Raw genomic sequence first — 20,571 nt, forward strand, 5'->3', positions numbered from 1 at the left:
GAAGAAGCCTTTTCCCCAAAATTGTGAGAAGAAAAGAAGAAGAAGATTTCCTATTGATTATACATATATTTATTATATATTTCAATGTATATACAAGCTTCGCTATATATTTTCTCTGTATTGTGTATAGTTTCCAGAATATAGATCCGCATTTAACTATATCCTCTTGGCTATAAAATGCTTTCTTATTTGGAATTCTCGAATAAAGAACCTATCCCCTGAGATTAAGATATCTGTAGCCGTGGTAAAGAACATTTTAAGTACGTACCCACAAGGGCGTAGCAAGGAATTACCATAATTTGAAGTGGTTCCAGAGTTTCATCTTGAGTAGTTTTTAGTTCAATTACAGGGTTTCTACCAAAATAACACATCCAGAATTCTTGACTTTTTCTAGACTTTACTAGACCGTTCTTTTCATTTTTCTTAAATTTTATTTATTCGACCCCTACTTAGGTAAAGTTGGAAATTAGTAATTAAGAAAATAATGAAAACCCCTACCAAAGAGCCAGTTGGTAACTGAGGCTGAATTTAAGAAGAGAATTAGATCTGCTTTCTCATATAAATGCATCCTGAACTGCGTTTGGCAGATAAGCGAGGCTTTGGTGTCTTGACTCACAGCCAGTATAAACTTATGTGGGGCTTGTGTCGGTTGTCCCTATATGTTTGTGACTGTCCCTGTATCCATCTTATCTTACCATCATTCATCCTCATCTTTGCAATTAGCCAAAGGGACAGAAAAAAGTGAAATAAACTAAATCAACCAATCAGTCATTATGATAGCAAAAATTCTTGACCACAAGAATAATTTATTGCTTTTTATTGACTTCTTGACCTACTTGTTGATTTCTTTACTTTTTCTTGATCCATGACTTTATTGACTGGCAGACACCCTGAATAACTTTGTTCTCTATATCCCTGCTTTCAAATCAAATTATACTGAATATTGAATAAGAATGGGCAACACCTTGTTCCATCAGTACAAACCCTAAGGCAAGAAATTCTGCCCAGGCATTGAACAGTGATGTTATCAGAAAGTGGTCCCAAAACTTCGTTCATAAATTGCTTCCATTTCCCCGTTTGTTTAATAGCAGGACAAACTTTTTTCTTTTTGTGCAATGACTGAATCAAAATAAATTTCACTATTGAGTTTGGAAGCGCAGTCCATAGACTTGTAACTTGCATGATTCTTTTCTGTTACGTATTTTCCTAATTAATATTATGTAACGCTCAAAATGTAAGACATTTATATTTTTCAAATTTCTCCCGAACGCCGGACATAAGGCTAAAATGTAGGACATATCCGGGAAAAAATGGACGTCTGGACATGTTCAGGAAGCTCAAATTTGCAAATTCGTAGTCCTGCAAGATTGACTACTCATTCCAACAGTCTTCAAACAAAGATGAAGTACATTGTGTGTCTATGTTGAACAATCACTTTTTCAATGTTGCATAATTATAGTATCCCGAACACTCAACAGAAACTAGCACCATTGACGCACTAATTGAACTGAGATTATCATTGCCTGCTCCATACATACACACCACCCATCATGATTCCTACAAACTACGTGGACAAATTACTTCACGAATAACTGTTGAGTGTTTAAAACTATTGATAGCATCGATATTCTTGCTTTGTAATGGACATTACGGTAAAAGTATAATAATATTCCAATGTTTCTTGAACATTTTCGTGAATTACAGACAAACCTTATGGCATAGTTGCAAGTAGCTCATATGGTAAAGCTGTTGCTAGGTTCATAGGAACATAAAATCTTACCCAAATTCTGTATAACCAATGACAATAATAAATTAAATGAAACTGAAAAAGAAACATGCCATTTTTTGTACAACTTTTCTATTTGTACACTTAATAATATAAAAGAAAAAAAGTATATTCAGAGCAAATTGACTGACAGTTCTAATATTTTGATGCGTATCCTTTGGCTTTAATTACTGCTTGACAGCTGTTCTTCATAGAATTAAGCAGTTTCAGACATGTTTCAGAGCTTATATTATTGCACTCGGCTTGCACAATAGTTTTTAACTCTTGTTTGGACTTGACGCCTGCTTTATGGACTCGCCTCTTCAAAATTGCCCATAAATGTTCAATGTGATTTAAGTCTGAACTTTGAGCTGGTGTTTGTAGTAGTTTGGGCTCATTCCATATTAGCCAATTCATGTTAACTTGCACCTTATGCTTACTGTCATTGTCTTGTTGGAATCTGTAGAGAGGCGGCATGTCCATTTTTTGGGCACTGTTTTACATTGTTCTTCAGTATGTCCAAATTGACATATGCATCCATGATACCATCAATAAACAGGATGGTACCAACACCTTTGGATGACATACAGCACCAAATCATTAATGACCCACCACCGTGTTTAACTGTTGGAACTGTGTTAATGTGATCATTGTCTTTATTTGATTTTCTCCAGACCCTATTTATCAGATCTGACCCGTATATGTTAATCTTGGACTCATCTGACCATATGACACTATCCCAAAATTCCTGGTCCTTGTGGATGTGCTCTTTGCGAATGAAAGTCTATTCCTGCGATTCACCTTCTTTACATACGGCCTCATTCGTAGTATTCTGCCATGATATCCATGCTTCAACACGGCACGTTGGACAGTTTGATCAGACATCATCTTGCCAGCAACATTTTCTACTAACGGTCGTAACTGAGGAACACTTAGTTGGATGTTTTCTCACACTCTTTTTAAAATAAAGCGTTCATCACGTTTATTCAACCATCTCTGTTTTGGTTTTCTCGGCACATTCTGTGTTGAACCTTCCTCTCTAAATTTGTTTACTATGTATTGAACTGTGGAGTGAGATTTATTGACTGTTTGTCAAAATTTTTATTAACAAATAACCTCTAAGGGCCAAATTTATAATAACATCCTTCAGATCGGAACTAAGTTCCTTCACCTTGTACATTTTGAACACGCTGATAGATAGACAATAGGCCTACAACAATACCTAAACCAGCATTCCGCTTGATGGGGAGCGCACCTGCATGTTCAAACTTGTTACGAAGTTGCAAAATGCACGAAATCGCCCAAATAGCGGTGGCGCTGTATGCGAGGAAGATTGAAACTCTTGCCTGTATGAATAACAATGTTGCATGAAACAGCATGTTTTTATCATTTAATACAAATTATATGCTCTGTTTATACACTTTAAACATACATTTTCATTGACATTTGTTGGTGAAACCTTAATTAACATTAATTTCCAGGTACATATGAAAATGAATATATATTCACTAGTACATATGACATTTTTTCCTCAGAAATTCTATGTGTACGAATAACAATGTTACATACTGTATGTGTTATGCACAGTGACGTAGTGAAAACATGCATGGTTTCATGTTGGCTCTCTGAATTATCCCATGCATAATATGCACCATAGTTTTTGGAATCAAAAGTTTTGGAAAAATGTCTGCATTATACATGACTAAATACAGTAAACAATATTACACACAGATACATGTATGCTGACATTTCATCAGTCAAATTGGACCTTTCCCTCTGAAGATAAACTCTGAGTTACGCCCATTGTTTCTGTCCTTCCTTTAATTAACACATCAGGTTAGAGTAAGATTTTGCATTCACCATTTGGCCATTCTGTAAATAGTCAGTCATCAAAATTCCATCATTATCACCAAAATCAGATAACTTTTGAGACCCTAATTTTTTTGGCTGCAGGGAAATCAAGTCAACATTCCATTGATTCATCTCCAGATTCCATATTTCAAGTCATTCTAAAAATACTATCATGAAATCTCTGAAATAATGACCAAAATTTATCACATGGTTAAAATTTACATTTAAACTACCAATATAAGCAGACTCATGATGTTTTCAAGAGCTAGAAATGTGTTCAACTTCAGTATGGAATGCAGAACAGGTTAAAATATGATATCATAAAAATCCTATTTCTGCTAATATGGCTGTACCACCAATATTTCTTTCATGAACATATTCAAGATGGTATCAAAAAGATTTAAAACTAGTTCCGTAACATGCCAAAAGATGGCAACACTAGGCTGCATGCACAGTTACAGGGAGCACCGACCTTCATAAGTCAGTGTGCCAAGAGACTTCGTCCTGTGTACATCAGCAGCTGTGCAACTGTCACTACTCTGACCACGTGTGTTACCATGTCTACGATTTCATCATGGACAGCAAGTTAGAGTAAAGAGCGAACATGAAATTCTGCATCAAACTGGGTAATGATGCTGTCACTGAGCTCGCCTCACATGTGAGTTTCTCGCCAGGAACATCATGATCTCACTTCTGCACTCACTTTACTCACCAGATTTTGCTCCTGCGGACTTTGCTCATTCCTGAAGATGAAGATCCTGTCAATAAACTTTACATAGCAACCTGTATAATGATTACATAAATGATTAATATATTAAAATCAAAGAAGTTCTAACTGTTAAAGACGTTTTATATACTATACTCAGCCAATAGAGATGAACATCTTTGAAATATCTGTAATGCTCTTTATGGAATCTGTGATTGTCCTTTGTTTTGGGAACCTTGAAGAGGAGTGTGATTCAGTGTGCGTTCAAATTTCTTATTGCCTTGTCTATATTGCAACCAAATTACACATCAAAGACACAAATTCTGACTTAAGTATTCTAGCAACAGAACAGGCTTCATTGAGAGTTAAATAATTAATTTCTAATCCCTAGATTAATAATGCAACAATTTGTATGGGCACATATTGATAGAGAAAGGAAATGCATACCAGTAGTATGTAGAACAAAGTAAACTGTATTACTTAAGGTTACTAGATGTCCTTTTTGCTGGATGTTCTACATTTTCTTCTTATGTTTGGCATCCAAGAGGAATTTCAGAAAAATTGCAAATATTTTGCATTTTGAAAAACACATTTTTCTATTGGAGAAGCAGAAAATCAGAAGGAAATTTTCAGATTTTTTTTTCATCAGAGAACTGGGCTTGAAAAACATGTAATAGTTTATGTAATTTATTATAAATTTTGGAATTTTTTACTCTAGAATTAATAAGATTTCATATTTTTTTAACCAATAATATGTGCGTTTTACATCACTTGTCAAAATTTCCTAGTAATAATATAAAATTTCTTGTGAATAATTGTGTCCTATATTTTTGGACAAGGTGTCCTACTTTTTGTATATTGTGAGTTGGTAACACTAGATCAAGGCCTTGCAGATTGAATCCTTGATGGTGGCACATGTGCAGTGGCTCAAAATTTAAGACTAAAATTGGTAAACGCTGTAAGTGCCACAATTAATCATACACCGTTTCCCACGTTAAACTGTGAAATGTGCCATGCTTTATAATGTGGTAAACGTGAAATGTGGCTGGTAGCTCTCTAAGTAGTTCAAAGGGCGTGTAAAGAGGTCACTAGCGTACACGTTCTTACGGCTGATGTGCGGAACGATGCGATTTCACAACACTTTCGCTTTTGACACTTACAACATTTACCACTTTTAGTCCTCAATTTCACCTGGTTTTGGTTTAAGTCTTCACTTACTTATGTCATGCTTTCATTCATGTTTATTTCCAGAGTATTTGGTCATCATACCAGCCTTGCTGAATACAGTGAATACATTTTGTGAAAATTCTGTATCACAGTTTCATGAACAACATATACAAGTCCTGCAAGAAGAACATAAGATATTTTTAACTGAAATGGATAATATTATGACAAGAAACAGGAATGCAATTTTATTGCTGGAAAGTGAACTTAAACCTTTACATGGTTATCCTGGGAACAATGGACTCCTAAACAGTTTGACAGAAAAGGTTGATAAACAGTGGCAGGAGTACAAGCACACTGTACTTCAGGCAATAAGTAAATACAAGGTAAGAATTTTTGAGACCGCATGATATGGTAGAAGATGTATCTTGCCAGATTTCTTCAATAAATTAGAAGTGTAATATTTCAAACTTGTGTGTGTGTGTGTGTGTGTGTGTGTGTGTGTAGCATGTTGTGATATGGGCACAGGATTAAGAAAGTGCAAATGAAATAATAATAATAATGATTAGGGAAGGGATTTTAAGGTGCAAAAAATTAGGTTCGGGAAGTAAAGAAATAGTTTTGAAAATGTTTTCAAAAAGGTGCAAATATGGTGCTGATAAAATGCCTTTATTCAATGCTCTCTTTTTCTGTGCCTTTTGTATATAACGCACAGGTTTTTGGATGTATTAATATGCTTAATATTTTTGAAGACTAAAGTATTTTGTCTTTTATCACAACATTTGACAGGCTCGAAAATACTTTTTAATGTTAGATTTAAGTCCACTTTATACTTGTGATAGGCTATTTGGAACTGGACCTACAGTTGAAATTTGTATCCGGTCCACTGTACATATGGCTCAAAAGTAGAATTAAAATAACAATTCAATTTCCTATGAAACTGAAAGAAGTGGGTCTGGTGCCCACCCAGCATTGTATAAAGTGGAGGAAACTCTGGGGGATAAAGATGGCCAGGGGCATGGTGCTGATCACATCACCCCCAGCTTCGGCCGTGATCAAGAAAGTGTGGGGCCCTAATCCCACACTCCCTATACACCTTGATGGCATGGTGCATAGCACAGGGGAACTGTTCCGTCAATCGCAAAACAGTGTGTAAAAAGCCAACCAGCACCATCTCTTGTCATTCAGTTTTAACAAAAACAATAGAACATCATCGAGAGTACAGCAGAGACAGACACCTGCATGCGAAAGGATTGCTGTTCATAACGCTGTGTACTTTTATGTATAATTTACAGTTCGCTCATGCTTTATATACAATAAAGCCACGTATAATCAGTATGCAAGTGTTTTTTATCATAATCTAAGCAGTACGGATGCACAACAGTCTGGAACCGCAACAGGAGCACTTTACCTTTTACTGAAAGAAGTGGGAGTTCATCAGAGTTTGTAACACTGTCTATCACTCAGAACCAAATTGTGGCAGTCTTCCTCACTCAGCTTTTGGCTTGTAGGAGGTTTTTAAAGCAGATGGTTATATTCCCACAACAATCATACAAAAAGGATATAAAAATAATCAGACCCACAAACTAAAATTTATGGGGAGAAATATATCAACAGACCTCTCAAAATGTGAAGTTGCTACAAGTGACCAAACGAAACATGCCACACAATATATAGTGAACCCAGAAGAGCACATTGAAGAGAGAGAGCTAGAGTACACCCTGTACATACATACATAAAAAAATGTTACATCTTGGTGCAGTAGCCCTATGAGTCAAGGCTTGCTATTTGGTTTTCATTTGGTGAAGTGTGGGAATATATAAGTCCAGTCACTGTTATTATGCTTTGTAGATAAAAATATAATATCCAGTTCCTTTAAATCATCCTTGTCTGATTGGAAGTTAGTTGAGGATCAAATTTTAGGCACCACTAAAAAGGACATGCGTCTCTTGGGTTTACTGTACCATTTCACTGAAATTAGTGACATCCCAGCCCTCACCTTGTACTTCAAGTCATTCATATCTACAATAATAGAATACTGCTCTCCCATCTGGTCCATGGCGTATCCCACTCAGTTCTCTAGAATCGATTCGGTCTTTCATTTCTTCCTAACTATAGTTTGATACAGGGTTCCCTCATTACGAAATTGTTCATCTCCGCGTCACTTGTCTTTTCTAAAATTACAAACTGCTTCTCAGCGATGTTAACAGAATTATTTCAGTTATTTGTACAAAATTGTGAATGGGAAAATCTGCTACAACACACTTCTTGAGGAATTCCACTTTAGAGTACCTATGCGCACAACTCACAACACAAGATTATTTTATACAAAAAAAAACTAGACTAGAAATTCAAAAAAGAGCTATCTTTTACAGACTTGAAACAATACAATGACCTCCCATCAAATATCGATATATTTTCCTCCAAGTTTGCCTTTCGGTCTTCTATTAGAAGAAATATTTATAAATAATATAAAATAGTGCCATCTGTCTTGTCATCTTACTAGCTCTTAAAAAGACTTCCTTATGTCAACAACATACTTTATTATACTCACACGAATTATACAAGCAACAGAGCTGTTCTCCGCAATGCTGTCTCTCCTGTGACTCAAGGCACTGTATATTACACATATGTTACATCCACTTTTTACAGAGTTTGGAGATTCTACTGACATTCTGACATTACAAGGTTCATATGTTGGACATTCTACAGATGTCTTGACATTACAAGGTTCATCATCTAAGACATTTTTATAGTTAGGAGCATTGTTAGATTTTCTTAAATGTACCTTATTTCTTCTAAGCAATTGATTTTTTTCATCTCTAACCATGTACGACCTTGGAGAATCATGACTTGCAACTACCTGACCTGATACCCACACCTTATCCCTCTAAATTAAACAGTTTTCACCATGAGCTGACTTACTATAGTAACTCCTAGATTTATCCTGTTTTTCCCTTAGTACCATTTTTACATTCAACTGTACTTCCGGATTTAATAATTCTCTATGAATAGGCAACCTAGTTCTTACTCTTCGACTCATCAACATCTGAGCTGGTGTTATATCCAACCGGATACGGGAGAATTCCTGTACTCTAGAAGAGCTAACAACACATCATTGTTTTTTTCATTACATTTTTTTAACAATGACTTAGCAATTCCTACAGCTTTCTCAGCAAGTCCATTTGATTGCAGATACCTGGGACTGCTGGTTATAAAAGTAAAATCCCATTCTTTTGCAAATTTTTTACACTCTAATGATCCAAACGGCATATTATCACCAAATACAACTTGTGGAATCCCATGAGTTACAAATATAGACTTCAGTTTAGTTTAGTTTAGTTATTATTACTGTCGCTGTTTTAGATTTTATTGACCTAATTTCCAACCACTTAGAGTAATAATCCATAACTACTAGATAAGATTTACCTCCATACTCACAAATATCTACCCCTAACCTTTCAAATGGCAATTCTGGAATAGTATGCGAGATTAATGGTTCTTTACAATTTGACCTCTGATATTTTTCACATACTCTACAATTTTGGACTAAATTTTGAACATCTGTTGCTAGCCCTGGCCAATATACCACTTTTCTTGCTTTCAGTTTAGTTTTAGCAATGCCAAAATGACCTTCATGCAGTAATTAGAACCTTTTCTCTTACGATTAATGGTACAATTACTTTGTGTCCCAAAAATACTAATCCACCTTCTACATGAATATCACTACGTAACTTATAGTACACTTTTACTTCATCTGGCACATGTTTCTTTTCCACTGGCCAACCATTTGTATGGTACTCTACTATTTTGCAAAGAACTGGATCTTTTTTCGTGTGTTCACAAAATTCTTGTTTTCGTGATTCACTGATTTGCAAATGTTTAGTTACACTATGGACAACTTCTGTTAAAAATGGATCCCTCTGTACTTTGTCCTTTATGAACGATCTAGACAACAAGTCTGCAATGTGCATATTTACACCTGGAATATGCACCACATTCAGATTATATTCCAATAATCTCACCTTCATCCTTTGTAACCTATTTGACATAACATTTGCTACATATTTCTGCATTATAGACACTAATGGCTTATGATCTGTATGAATTTCAGTTTGCCTACCATAAATGTAATAATGAAACTTTTCTACTGCAAACACAATTGCTAACATTTCTTTTTCTATTTGAGCATATGACTTTTCAGTCTCTGTTAGGCTACAAGAAGCATACGCTACTGGTCTACCTTCTTGCAATAAGCAACACCCTAGCCCTTCACTAGAGGCATCACACTGAATGACAACTTTCATTAAACACGGCTAACACTGGAGTTGTAGACACCTTGTCTTTTAACTTCTGTAATGCTTGACTATGATGAGGTAACCATTGCCAATGAACTTTATCTTTAAGAAGTTCTATTAGTGGAGCTGTACAGTAGACATACCTGATATAAACTTACTTAAATAATTCATCATACCTAGAATTCTTTGTAATTCTTTCCTACTTCGGGGTTCCTCAATGCTGACAATGGCTTTGACTTGTTCTTGATCTGCTTTTACACCTTCTTTGCAAAACACATGACCCACATACTTCACTTCACTGACCTTGTACTGTACTTTTGCTGGATTGAATTTTATATTCAACTTTCTAGCTCTTTCTAACACTTGTTGAAATATTCTATCATGCTCAGTCTCACTTTTTGCGGCAATTAACAAATCATCAAAGTATATACTTACACCTGAAATATCACCAAAATTCTTTTCATTGACTTTCTGAAAAACCTCCGGTGCTATTGACAAACCAAATGCCAATCTAATAAACCTGTAGCACCCAAAAGGAGTATTAAAGGTACACAATTTACTTGAATCTTCATCTAACTCTACATGGTAAAATCCATCTTTCAAGTCAAGTACTGAATAAAGTGACTTGTTACTTAGCCTTGCACTTAACTCTTCCACTGTTGGTATTAACACAAAGTTTCTTTTAATGGCCTTATTCAAATCCTGAGGATCTAAACACAACCTTAGTGAGCCATTTGGTTTTTCAATAATTACTAAAGTACTGACCCATGCCTGAGGATTCTCCTCTTTAACTATTATACCTTGTTTTTCCAACAATTCTAAGTTTTGTTTTAATTTGGGCCTCAATGTATGAGCCGCTCTTCGTGGAGGCTTAGCGACTGGTTTTACATTTTCATCTATTTCTATTCTTAATTTACCTGAGCATTTACCTACTCCTTCAAAAACATCTTTATTATTTTCAATGAACTCAATTTTCTCACTTGCGGACACTGGACTAACCTGCACCTTTTTCACTAGATTTAGGCTGACACATGCATTTATACCTACTATTGCCTTACACTTCCTAAACTCATCTTTAATTATTACAAACTCTAACTCTATTTCAGACAATTGTGATGCACAGCTTAACTTTGCCACACCTAATGGACGAATTTTTGCACCTCCATAGCTTTCTATGACCACCCTTGTTGGCCTTAGCTTGTCCTTACTTTTAATTTCACTCAATACCCTTAGTGGCATCACATTAACTTCAGCACCAGTATCTAGTTTGAACTGAAGCTCCTCATTTTCTACCTTTATTTTTTCTAACCACTCCTTCCGACCTTCTTCTTTGTGGGTACTTGCACTTTCACTTGCTGGCAAACACAGCAGTAACATTTAACACCTCACCACCACTGTCTGACGTTTCATCTTGCGATTCCACATTTTTGACTTGTTTCACTTTACACCCAACTGCAAAATGATTATACCCATTACACTTATTACAACGCTTACCAAATACTGGGCATGTTGCTTTTTTATGCTTATAACCACACTTCTTGCACTGAAATACTTCCTCTTCGTTTTTCTTATTCCTGTTCGTCTTATTCTGGTATGACTTTTGAGGATTTGCCTTATCTCTTACTGGACGAGTTTCTTCTTCCTTATGGGCTTTCACGACCATAACAGCATTCATACCTGGATTCTTATTCTGAATCGTGGTTGCTTGTTGCTAGCTTCTTTCTGCTGCACGACCCGTTTCCACAGCTTTTTCGAGTGATAAGTCTCCCTCTCGTAACATTATTTCTTGTAGGCTTCTGTCATTAACACCTAAAATTATACAATCTCGGACCACGCTATCTGTTTGGTCACCAAAATTACATGACTTTGCCAGTTTTTTTTTTAGATCAGTTACGAAATTATCGAAGCACTCTCCTTCACTTTGCACACGAGAGTTGAAAACATACCTTTCCACCACAGTATTTTTTCTCGGATTTGCGTAATTTTCATACGCTAGCAAAATGTGTTCATAATTACTCTTGGACTCTTCCAACAAATTAAAAGTACTCAGCAAGTCAACAGCCTCCTCACCTATTACATTAAGTAACATGGCAACTTTTACGTCACTAGATTTCGTGTTATGCCCTGCTGCTTTCATATATATTTCGAAGCTCTGTCGAAAGCTACGCCAGTTTTCACTTAGATTACCCGAAAGCTGCAACTCCTTGGGAATCTTGGCCGATTCCATGACGGCAAACAAAAATCACACGTAGACACTGAACTCACCCGTTCTTCCGCCTGTCTGAAGCCCATGTTTTATTTTTGGTTCGCAACGTTTCCACACGACTGCGCCATGTCTCGTCGTCTTACTAGCTCTTAAAAAGACTTTCTTATGTCAACAACATACTTTATTATATCACACGAATTATACAAGCAACCGAGCTGTTCTCCGCAATGCTCTCTCTCCTGCCCGATCCACTCCTTCACCCTCGGCCATGTTAGCTATGAGAGTGCTGCCAGTTCCCCCTGACTCAAGGCACTGTAGATTACACATATGTTACACCATCTTTTACTTTTTTTTGTTAATTTGCTAATCACTTTTGTGTTATTTTGTTACTTTTTTTATTTTTTATATTTTTTTGCTTATTATTATTATTATTATCATCATCATTGTGTTTTCATTGTTGACAATTTCAGTGTAAAATGGCCACCTGTGCTGTATCTGGAATTATCTCAATAAATAAATAAGTAACTCTTATGGGTTATCTCTAGACAATGAGTAAAGAGTAAATATTAGCCATATAACAACCTGAAATATTATTTCAGAACTTCCCAATGTCTCTTACATTAAATAATTACCCAACACTTGAAATACTCATCATAGGAATGATAAGCTGCAGCATGAATTCATTTGGTAGAGGAAATAAACGTGAATATGCTTTCTTTTAGGTAACTACAGTGCAACCTTGATTTTACATTTTTTACAGGATTAAAGTGAATAGGAAAGGCATTATAATGTGGGGAAATATACCCAAGTAATCAACAGTGGCCCAACATTGCACGAACCGTACTCAAAATGGTTGGCCAAATGTAAAAACATAACACTGGTAATTTTGGCCGTGGTTCCAATGTTGGCCCAATGTGTGGTTCTTATGTTTGTTCTCTCTCTCTCTCTCTCTCTCTCTCTCTCTCTCTCTCTCTCTCTCACTCACTCACTCACTCACTCTTACTGTTTCCTTCATCATTTGTGTTTATCTGCCCTTCTGGGTCATTCCATTGTCAAATCAGGCAGGAGTTGACCCTCATAGTCACCGATTTTGATGATAGTTGGTACACAGCTTTGCTCTACTCCAAAACCGAAACTTGTGAAAGGATTTTCCTTAAAATAATTATTGCGAATTATATGAGGGTTGTTCAAAATGTTGTTTTAAGCAACAAGCCCTTTTCAATTATGTATATCTCAGGAACGAATGAAGATACAGAAGCAATCTTGAGTTCGTTGTAAAGCGGAAAGATGGTAGCATATTATGATGTGATCAAATTTTGAAACTTGTTAAAATTTGAACACTTTGTTCGAATGTTCAAATTTCAAGTTTGAATAGCTCGAAACACCCCCAATAGATTTTTCTCATTTTTGGATATTTTTAATTTCCATCCTTCCTCTTTATACTGAGAAAGTTTTATCGAAGTGTTTTTTGATATAAAGAAGGAAAATGAGATTGAAATTTGTCCTACATCAGCAATGAACTGAGCTGCAGCGTTCCTATGATGAGACTTTTCATTTCTGTCACGCTAAAGAATATATATACTTACTCTTCAGGGACAGACGATATTCCACTTGATAATTGGCTTCCTTGTGTGCTGTTATTTCTAATTTATGTGTTAGTGTTTATAACGATTAGACGTGATTTTAGTTTATTATTCTTAGCTTTGCTTCTAATTACAGTTTGATCAAGAGAAACTAATATCTAGTATTATTATAATTTTAATATATGAAAGAAAGCAATAACAGGTTATCTTTTCTTACTTTTAATTATGGTAGAAAACCAAGAAACAATTTCACTAAAAAACAAAGGTTTTCCCTGATACGCTAGCGGTTTTTGATTAACATGAGAAAACTCAATACAAAATTTTCTTGGCGAAAGGAAAACAAGGAAAATTCTAGTTTCATTTGTTTATAAACAATATTAAACAGACTCGCGTACTTTCGACGTGGCCTTTGGCCACGTCTTGTACGCTCGCATGCGTGACCTTCGGCCACGTTGTGGGCACAATCATGTTATAGATGGGGTTCTTCATAGATCTTAATGACTTTGAAAATGTCTGCATGTTGTATTGGATGATGGGGAACATATGTATAAGTTTGAAAAGTTTAGAAAGTAACTTTATATGTATATGGGCTCTAATAAGGTATAAATATTCAAACTATTATTGTCTATATTCTTAATAATGAACTGAGTAAGTAATAACCGTTTCAAGATAAGTAGTTGGATGTTTTGCTTAAACGAATTGAAAACCGACTAAATTGAAAATGCAATATTTACGTATTTTGTTATTTTCACATTTTTGAACGTAATTGGATAATAACTGTTTTCCGTCATTCCCTTCAAATTCCTACCTTGCCTCTGTAATAAAGTCTGATGTTCGTATTTTGAAATTCGAAAAGTCTAGCTAATTCCCTTACAGTAGTTTCCGGGGTGAAAATAAAATTTCTTTAAATTCCCTAGCAACGTCCGTTTCCATGGACAACAACAGGCACGGTAAGCTCTAAGGAATTGCATGTCATTATACCCCCTAAACATTTAGTTAAAACAAGCACGATGTAGATATTTACACATTGAGTATAACAATATATACGTAATTGTATCTGGGCTGAAACTCCTTATTATGTAGATGTCACCCTTGTTTCAGGCACCTTTTCAAAACCATGAGTTCATTCATCTGTGTGTTGTAGATCTGTGAGAAATATAATGTAGCTAGACAATTAAGAATTGAAGGAAACAATGTGTGCAAAAGAAATGCCCGTGGCAACGGTTGCTAAGGACGTGAAAAAAGGGCATTTTCACCCTTAAGGAAGGGCCGATTGAGCGATTTTTGAATTTTCTTGGCCTTTTGGGACGATTTCATGGGGGGTCGTAATCGGGCATTTTTCGCCTCCGGGGCTTCCTTCATGGAGAACATTTATGTCAGTGAGTGGTGGGATTGGGGCTATATATATATTGGATTAACAAAAATTTGAAGAAATTCCCTCTTTGCAACCTCGGCTTCACGATCGGCCCAGGTGTGCTTTGCTGCAACTGACGGTTTCTTCCTCCGTGGATACAATTATGATTGTCAATCTAGGATCTCACTGGCTGAGCCATTTTCCATAGATGTTACAATAACGAATCAGGAAACAGAAGTTCTGTTCACACTTGCCAACTCACTTCGGCTGATCACTCGTGAACTTGTCATTTTATCGTCAGAAACTTAACGATCAAAAATAATATCCTCGAAGGTCTGCTAAAAAACTAAACAGACCGAGCAAACTAGTGCGACCACCTCCCAGTCAAAATCTCTGCACCAACTGCTGTAACTACTCCGCACCGAAATTCAGGAGCGCTTATTTTCCTTTGTCTTTGGGACAGTATATTCTCTCAAAAAGGGGTGTTTCTATTCCTTTTGCTTCTTTCTTCCTGGAAGGTTCTGTAAACAATCTGTTACAGTTGCCCCCTCCGCAAAGAGATATTAGATGGACTGATCAAGGAGAGCTAATGTCTTTTAGAATCTTTTCTCCTTAAACGTTTTGACCAGACCTCGTATATACAATTTTTCAAACTCATATTACAGATCTCATTTCTTTTTTAAAGTATACATAACCATATTTGTAAACACTCAAGCACCATATGTATTCATCTATACATTATCAACATACTACACAAACTTTCCAATAAATATATTTATCATCATAGTTCACATATCTTTATACCTTACATATAATCAACTTTCAATCATTACTACACAATTTATCAATCTAGTACAAGTAACATTAACCAATCACTTATTGTCTTGCAGGTTTTCGAATTGTTTTAACTGATTTACATATATTTTCCTTTTACTGTTACTATAACTCCATAAATTTATATTTTATACAGGTTGTGATTCAAAATATTTACTGAGCTAGTACAGGCGGGAAGTGTAGAATATGACAAAAATATTATCAATTAATCGAAGTTATCGAATTTTCATTAACAAGGGTAAAAGGGACTACCGGAAGAAAAACAAATAACAGCCATAGTGAAAACTGACATTATTTTTTACATGGACAAAAGAGAAGGCTAAAAATATTTTTTTGTCTTATTACTGCATAGGAAAGTGCATGTGTCTCTAAAGCAGATTGTTCCACATGTGAAATGGTGCAAATAGAAGTAAAACAAATCTTGTCATTCTACGAACATCGCATTATCATTTTTTTTATTTTTGGTATGTCACGATAAGTTCATTTTGCAGTTCAATTAATACCTAGTGAATTGGTTGAACGTAGTGAATAAATGCTTAAAACACTCGTTTCTGGACAGTGGAATACTTGACGCTATGTCCACCTGCTGATGCTGGTTGCTGCTTCCAGAACGATGCGAGTGCCTTGCACGGAGAACGCCGAGCACCATTTGTCTTCGTTGATTAAGTAGATTACATAGTTTACATAGTCTACATTGTCTACATGTAGAATGTAGACAATCATTGTTTACACGTAGATGCACATCACTGCTTCTACCTGGGTGACACCTCCACCCCCTTGAACCTAAGATATAATCACCTTTCCTCCACCAAAAACTCTGATTTCACAGTTGCCATCCACACCAACAGCCATAATACCACCTTCAACAATTGTTTTCGTGTCGCCATTATCCATCTTTTACCCCCCCCCCCCTCCCCACACAGACACATCTTTTCTAAGGTGATGGGAAAGGGCCTATATATCAGGCATGCACACCACTATACCCCCCAGACTCAACCTAGCCAACCAATAACCCTTTCCCCTCTTCCCGAAACCACCCACCCACCATGCAGTAAACACTGGTAAAAGTAACTTCGTTTTCTATCTACTATTTCTGGCAACACTGGCGGTAGTGTAGCTGCCGTCAGTATTCTGTGCCTCTACTCTTCGTATCTTCTCCATTGAAAATGCGACCTGGGTCGCAAAATATCAAACTTTTTATTTTTCTGTGGTAAGTGTTTACTGTCTCCTTCTTTATTTGTGGTTATATATATAACCACGCATAAAGTGAAAGAGGAGAGAGGAAACACTCACCAGATGCAGAAAAAATTCCAACTTTCGCGGTAGCTACTACATCTTCTGGAGTAGAAAATAGCGTGGGTACTGAGCGACTTGGACAATGAGATAGCTTGTCCTGCAGTGTTGCCAGGTCCAGAAAATAGTGTTGGCAGTGCCACACAAAAGAATGTATTTTTGCCAGACTGTCGAAAACTGTGAATGGTGAAGGATGTAGGGGGACGCAAAGGGAGTTGCTGAAGGTGAGGGGTGGTTGAGCGGGACATTATTGGTTGGCGTTGTTTAGGCCAGGGGATGTGGTTGCACTCATGGCTGATATGTAGGCCCTCTTCCATCTTTTACCTACTGAGGTGTTGGTGGAGGGGGCAAGGAGTGGACGATTGCTACCCGGAAGCAGTCATTGAAGGGAATATTGTTGTGGTTGGTGTAAATGGCAACAGCGAACCCCAGGTTTTGGGTGAAAGAGTGAATGTTGAGGTCTGTGGATCTTTCCCCCAGGTAGAAGCTCCCACAGATATTGCAGGTGAAGATATAAATGAGGTTAGAGCTGTAGCAGGTTCCTTTGGTATTGATTAATTTGGTGTTTTAAGTCCACTTTATGCACAGTAAGGCTAATTGGGACTGGATCTACAGTTTAAAGTGGGATCCAAACCACTTGTGCCTCCACCGGGTATCGAACCCGGGACCCCTTGATTACAGGGCAACGACGCTACCACTGTGCCATCGGCGAGGCCCAGGTTCCTTTGGGATAAAGGGTGAATTTACCAATAGCAGTGTGGATCTGGATTTGGAGGGTGCGGGAAGTGACAAATATATATATATATATATATATATATATATATATATATATATATAATGGATAAAAGCAAGGAGGGCCAAAAGGGCTAAGTAAAAATCAAATAAGGTAAAAGGAAACACTCACCGGACAGTAGGAATATTCAAAATTTTCGCTAATTTATAGCATCATCGGTGTGAAAAGAAACAGAAGACAGAACCGGAAGTTGGGGTCCTGTAGAGTTGCCAGGTCCCCATTGAAGAAGAAGCGGTGCGTAGAACGAAAAAAACACTGTTTCGTCACCAGGCTCGTCGTAAACTGTGAGTGGGGAGGATGAGTTGGGAGGGAGGGTGGGAGGGTGGGTGAGGGTTGGGCATTACTGGGTGGCCTTGTTCAGGCCAGGTGGAGTGGTTGCACTCATGGCCGATATATAGGCCCTCTCCCATCTTTTGCGAACAGAGGTGTTGGCTGGTTGGGGTAGGAGGTGGATGATCGCTACCCGGAAGCAGTCGTTGAAACTGATGTTGTGGTGGTTGGTGTGGACGGCGACAGTGAAGTCCAGGTTGTGGGTGGAGGAGCGGTGGTTATTGATGCGGAGGTTGAGGGCCGTTGATGTTTCCCCCAGGTAAAAATCACCACAGATGTTGCAGGTGAGGATGTAGATAAGGTTTGAGGCATGGCAGGTCCCTTTGGGATGGAGGGTAAATTTGCCAGTGGCCGTGTGCACCTGGAGGGTGTGAGAAGTGATGAGGATGGGACAGGTCTTGCACCTGGGTCGGTTGCATTTATGGGCAGGGGGGTGTTGGATGTGTGGTGAAGGAGTGTTGTGGACCAGGATGTTTTGGAGGTTAGGGGGGCGTTTGAAAACCACCCTGGGTTTGTCGGGAAATATGTTTTTGGTTTCGGGATCACTGTGGAGGATTGGGAGAAGAGAGTGCAGTGTGTGCCTGATTTTGTTGAGGTGGGGATGATATTGGGTGATGAGTGCAGGTGGGTTGGTGGCAGCAGGTTTCTTGGTGGTAGTGGTATGTGAGGCAGCTCGTGATATTTGCTTGGTGACCAGGATGGAGGGATATCCACGGTTAACCAGGGCCTGGTGTAGGCGGAGGTTATAATTCTGGCGGGAGGTGGGTGAAGTGTTCAGGCGCTGTCCCCTGAGGGCCAGAGAGAATGGAATTGCTTTTTTGGTGTGGAACGGGTGGGAGCTGGAGAAGTGTAGGTATTGCATGTGGTTGGTGGGTTTTATGTGGATGGAGGTAGTCAGGTGTCCTCCCTCGATGTGCACGTCCACATCCAGGAAGGTGATCTGGTTGGGGGAGTGTGTCCAGGTGAATTTTAGGGAACGGAAGTGGTTAAGTTGGTCCAGGAAGGCTGACAAGGACGGTTCTCCATGTGTCCAGAGCATGAAGATGTCGTCGATGAAGCGGAGCCAGAGGAGGGGTTGGAGGGGTTGGGTAGCCAAAAACTCTTGCTCAAGTTGGCCCATGAAGAGGTTTGCATAGGATGGGGCCATTCTGGTACCCATGGCTGTACCTCGGATCTGTAGGAAATTTTGGTTTTCAAAGGTGAAGTTGTTACAAGTGAGGACAAGGTGGCTAGGTGGGTCAGGAAGTTGGTGCTGGGGTTGTGAGGTTTGGGTCTGCTATTGAGATAGAATTCTATGGAGCGGAGGCCATGGGAGTGAGGTATGTTGGTGTAGAGGGAAGTGACATCAATGGTGGCAAGGATGGTATTTGGGGGCAATGGTGGGAGGGTGCTGATTTTCTGGAGGAAGTGGTTGGTGTCACGGAGGTAGGAGGGCAGAGCTTTCACAAGAGCCTCTTGTGAAAGCTCTGCCCTCCTACCTCCGTGACACCAACCACTTCCTCCAGAAAATCAGCACCCTCCCACCATTGCCCCAAATACCATCCTTGCCACCATTGATGTCACTTCCCTCTACACCAACATACCTCACTCCCATGGCCTCCGCTCCATAGAATTCTATCTCAATAGCAGACCCAAACCTCACAACCCCAGCACCAACTTCCTGACCCACCTAGCCCACCTTGTCCTCACTTGTAACAACTTCACCTTTGAAAACCAAAATTTCCTACAGATCCGAGGTACAGCCATGGGTACCAGAATGGCCCCATCCTATGCAAACCTCTTCATGGGCCAACTTGAGCAAGAGTTTTTGGCTACCCAACCCCTCCAACCGCTCCTCTGGCTCCGCTTCATCGACGACATCTTCATGCTCTGGACACATGGAGAACCATCCTTGTCAGCCTTCCTGGACCAACTTAACCACTTCCGTTCCCTAAAATTCACCTGGACACACTCCCCCAACCAGATCACCTTCCTGGATGTGGACGTGCACATCGAGGGAGGACACCTGACTACCTCCATCCACATAAAACCCACCAACCACATGCAATACCTACACTTCTCCAGCTCCCACCCGTTCCACACCAAAAAAGCAATTCCATTCTCTCTGGCCCTCAGGGGACAGCGCCTGAACACTTCACCCACCTCCCGCCAGAATTATAACCTCCGCCTACACCAGGCCCTGGTTAACCGTGGATATCCCTCCATCCTGGTCACCAAGCAAATATCACGAGCTGCCTCACATACCACTACCACCAAGAAACCTGCTGCCACCAACCCACCTGCACTCATCACCCAATATCATCCCCACCTCAACAAAATCAGGCACACACTGCACTCTCTTCTCCCAATCCTCCACAGTGATCCCGAAACCAAAAACATATTTCCCGACAAACC

The 20,571-nt window shown here is 38.5% G+C and overlaps 2 protein-coding genes across 3 annotated transcripts in view; one reads left to right on the top strand and one right to left on the bottom strand.

The window, feature by feature from the left end:
- LOC146005179 (uncharacterized) overlaps nucleotides 1-20,571 on the top strand; it is a 204,409-nt gene that overhangs the window by 168,581 nt on the left and 15,257 nt on the right. For both annotated transcript variants that reach the window (XM_083144214.1, XM_083144215.1), the window contains exon 18: nucleotides 5,574-5,872. In XM_083144214.1, the coding sequence (XP_083000340.1) occupies nucleotides 5,574-5,872 (299 nt within the window). The remainder of the gene's footprint in view (nucleotides 1-5,573; nucleotides 5,873-20,571) is intronic.
- LOC145977702 (uncharacterized) lies at nucleotides 11,496-12,011 on the bottom strand. The gene has a single exon (XM_083109924.1). The coding sequence runs from the start codon at nucleotides 12,009-12,011 to the stop codon at nucleotides 11,496-11,498; it is 516 nt and encodes a 171-aa protein (XP_082966050.1).

Source organism: Lepisma saccharinum, chromosome 23, assembly GCF_977018435.1.
Source record: "Lepisma saccharinum chromosome 23, izLepSacc3.1, whole genome shotgun sequence".
Taxonomy (NCBI): domain Eukaryota; kingdom Metazoa; phylum Arthropoda; class Insecta; order Zygentoma; family Lepismatidae; genus Lepisma; species Lepisma saccharinum.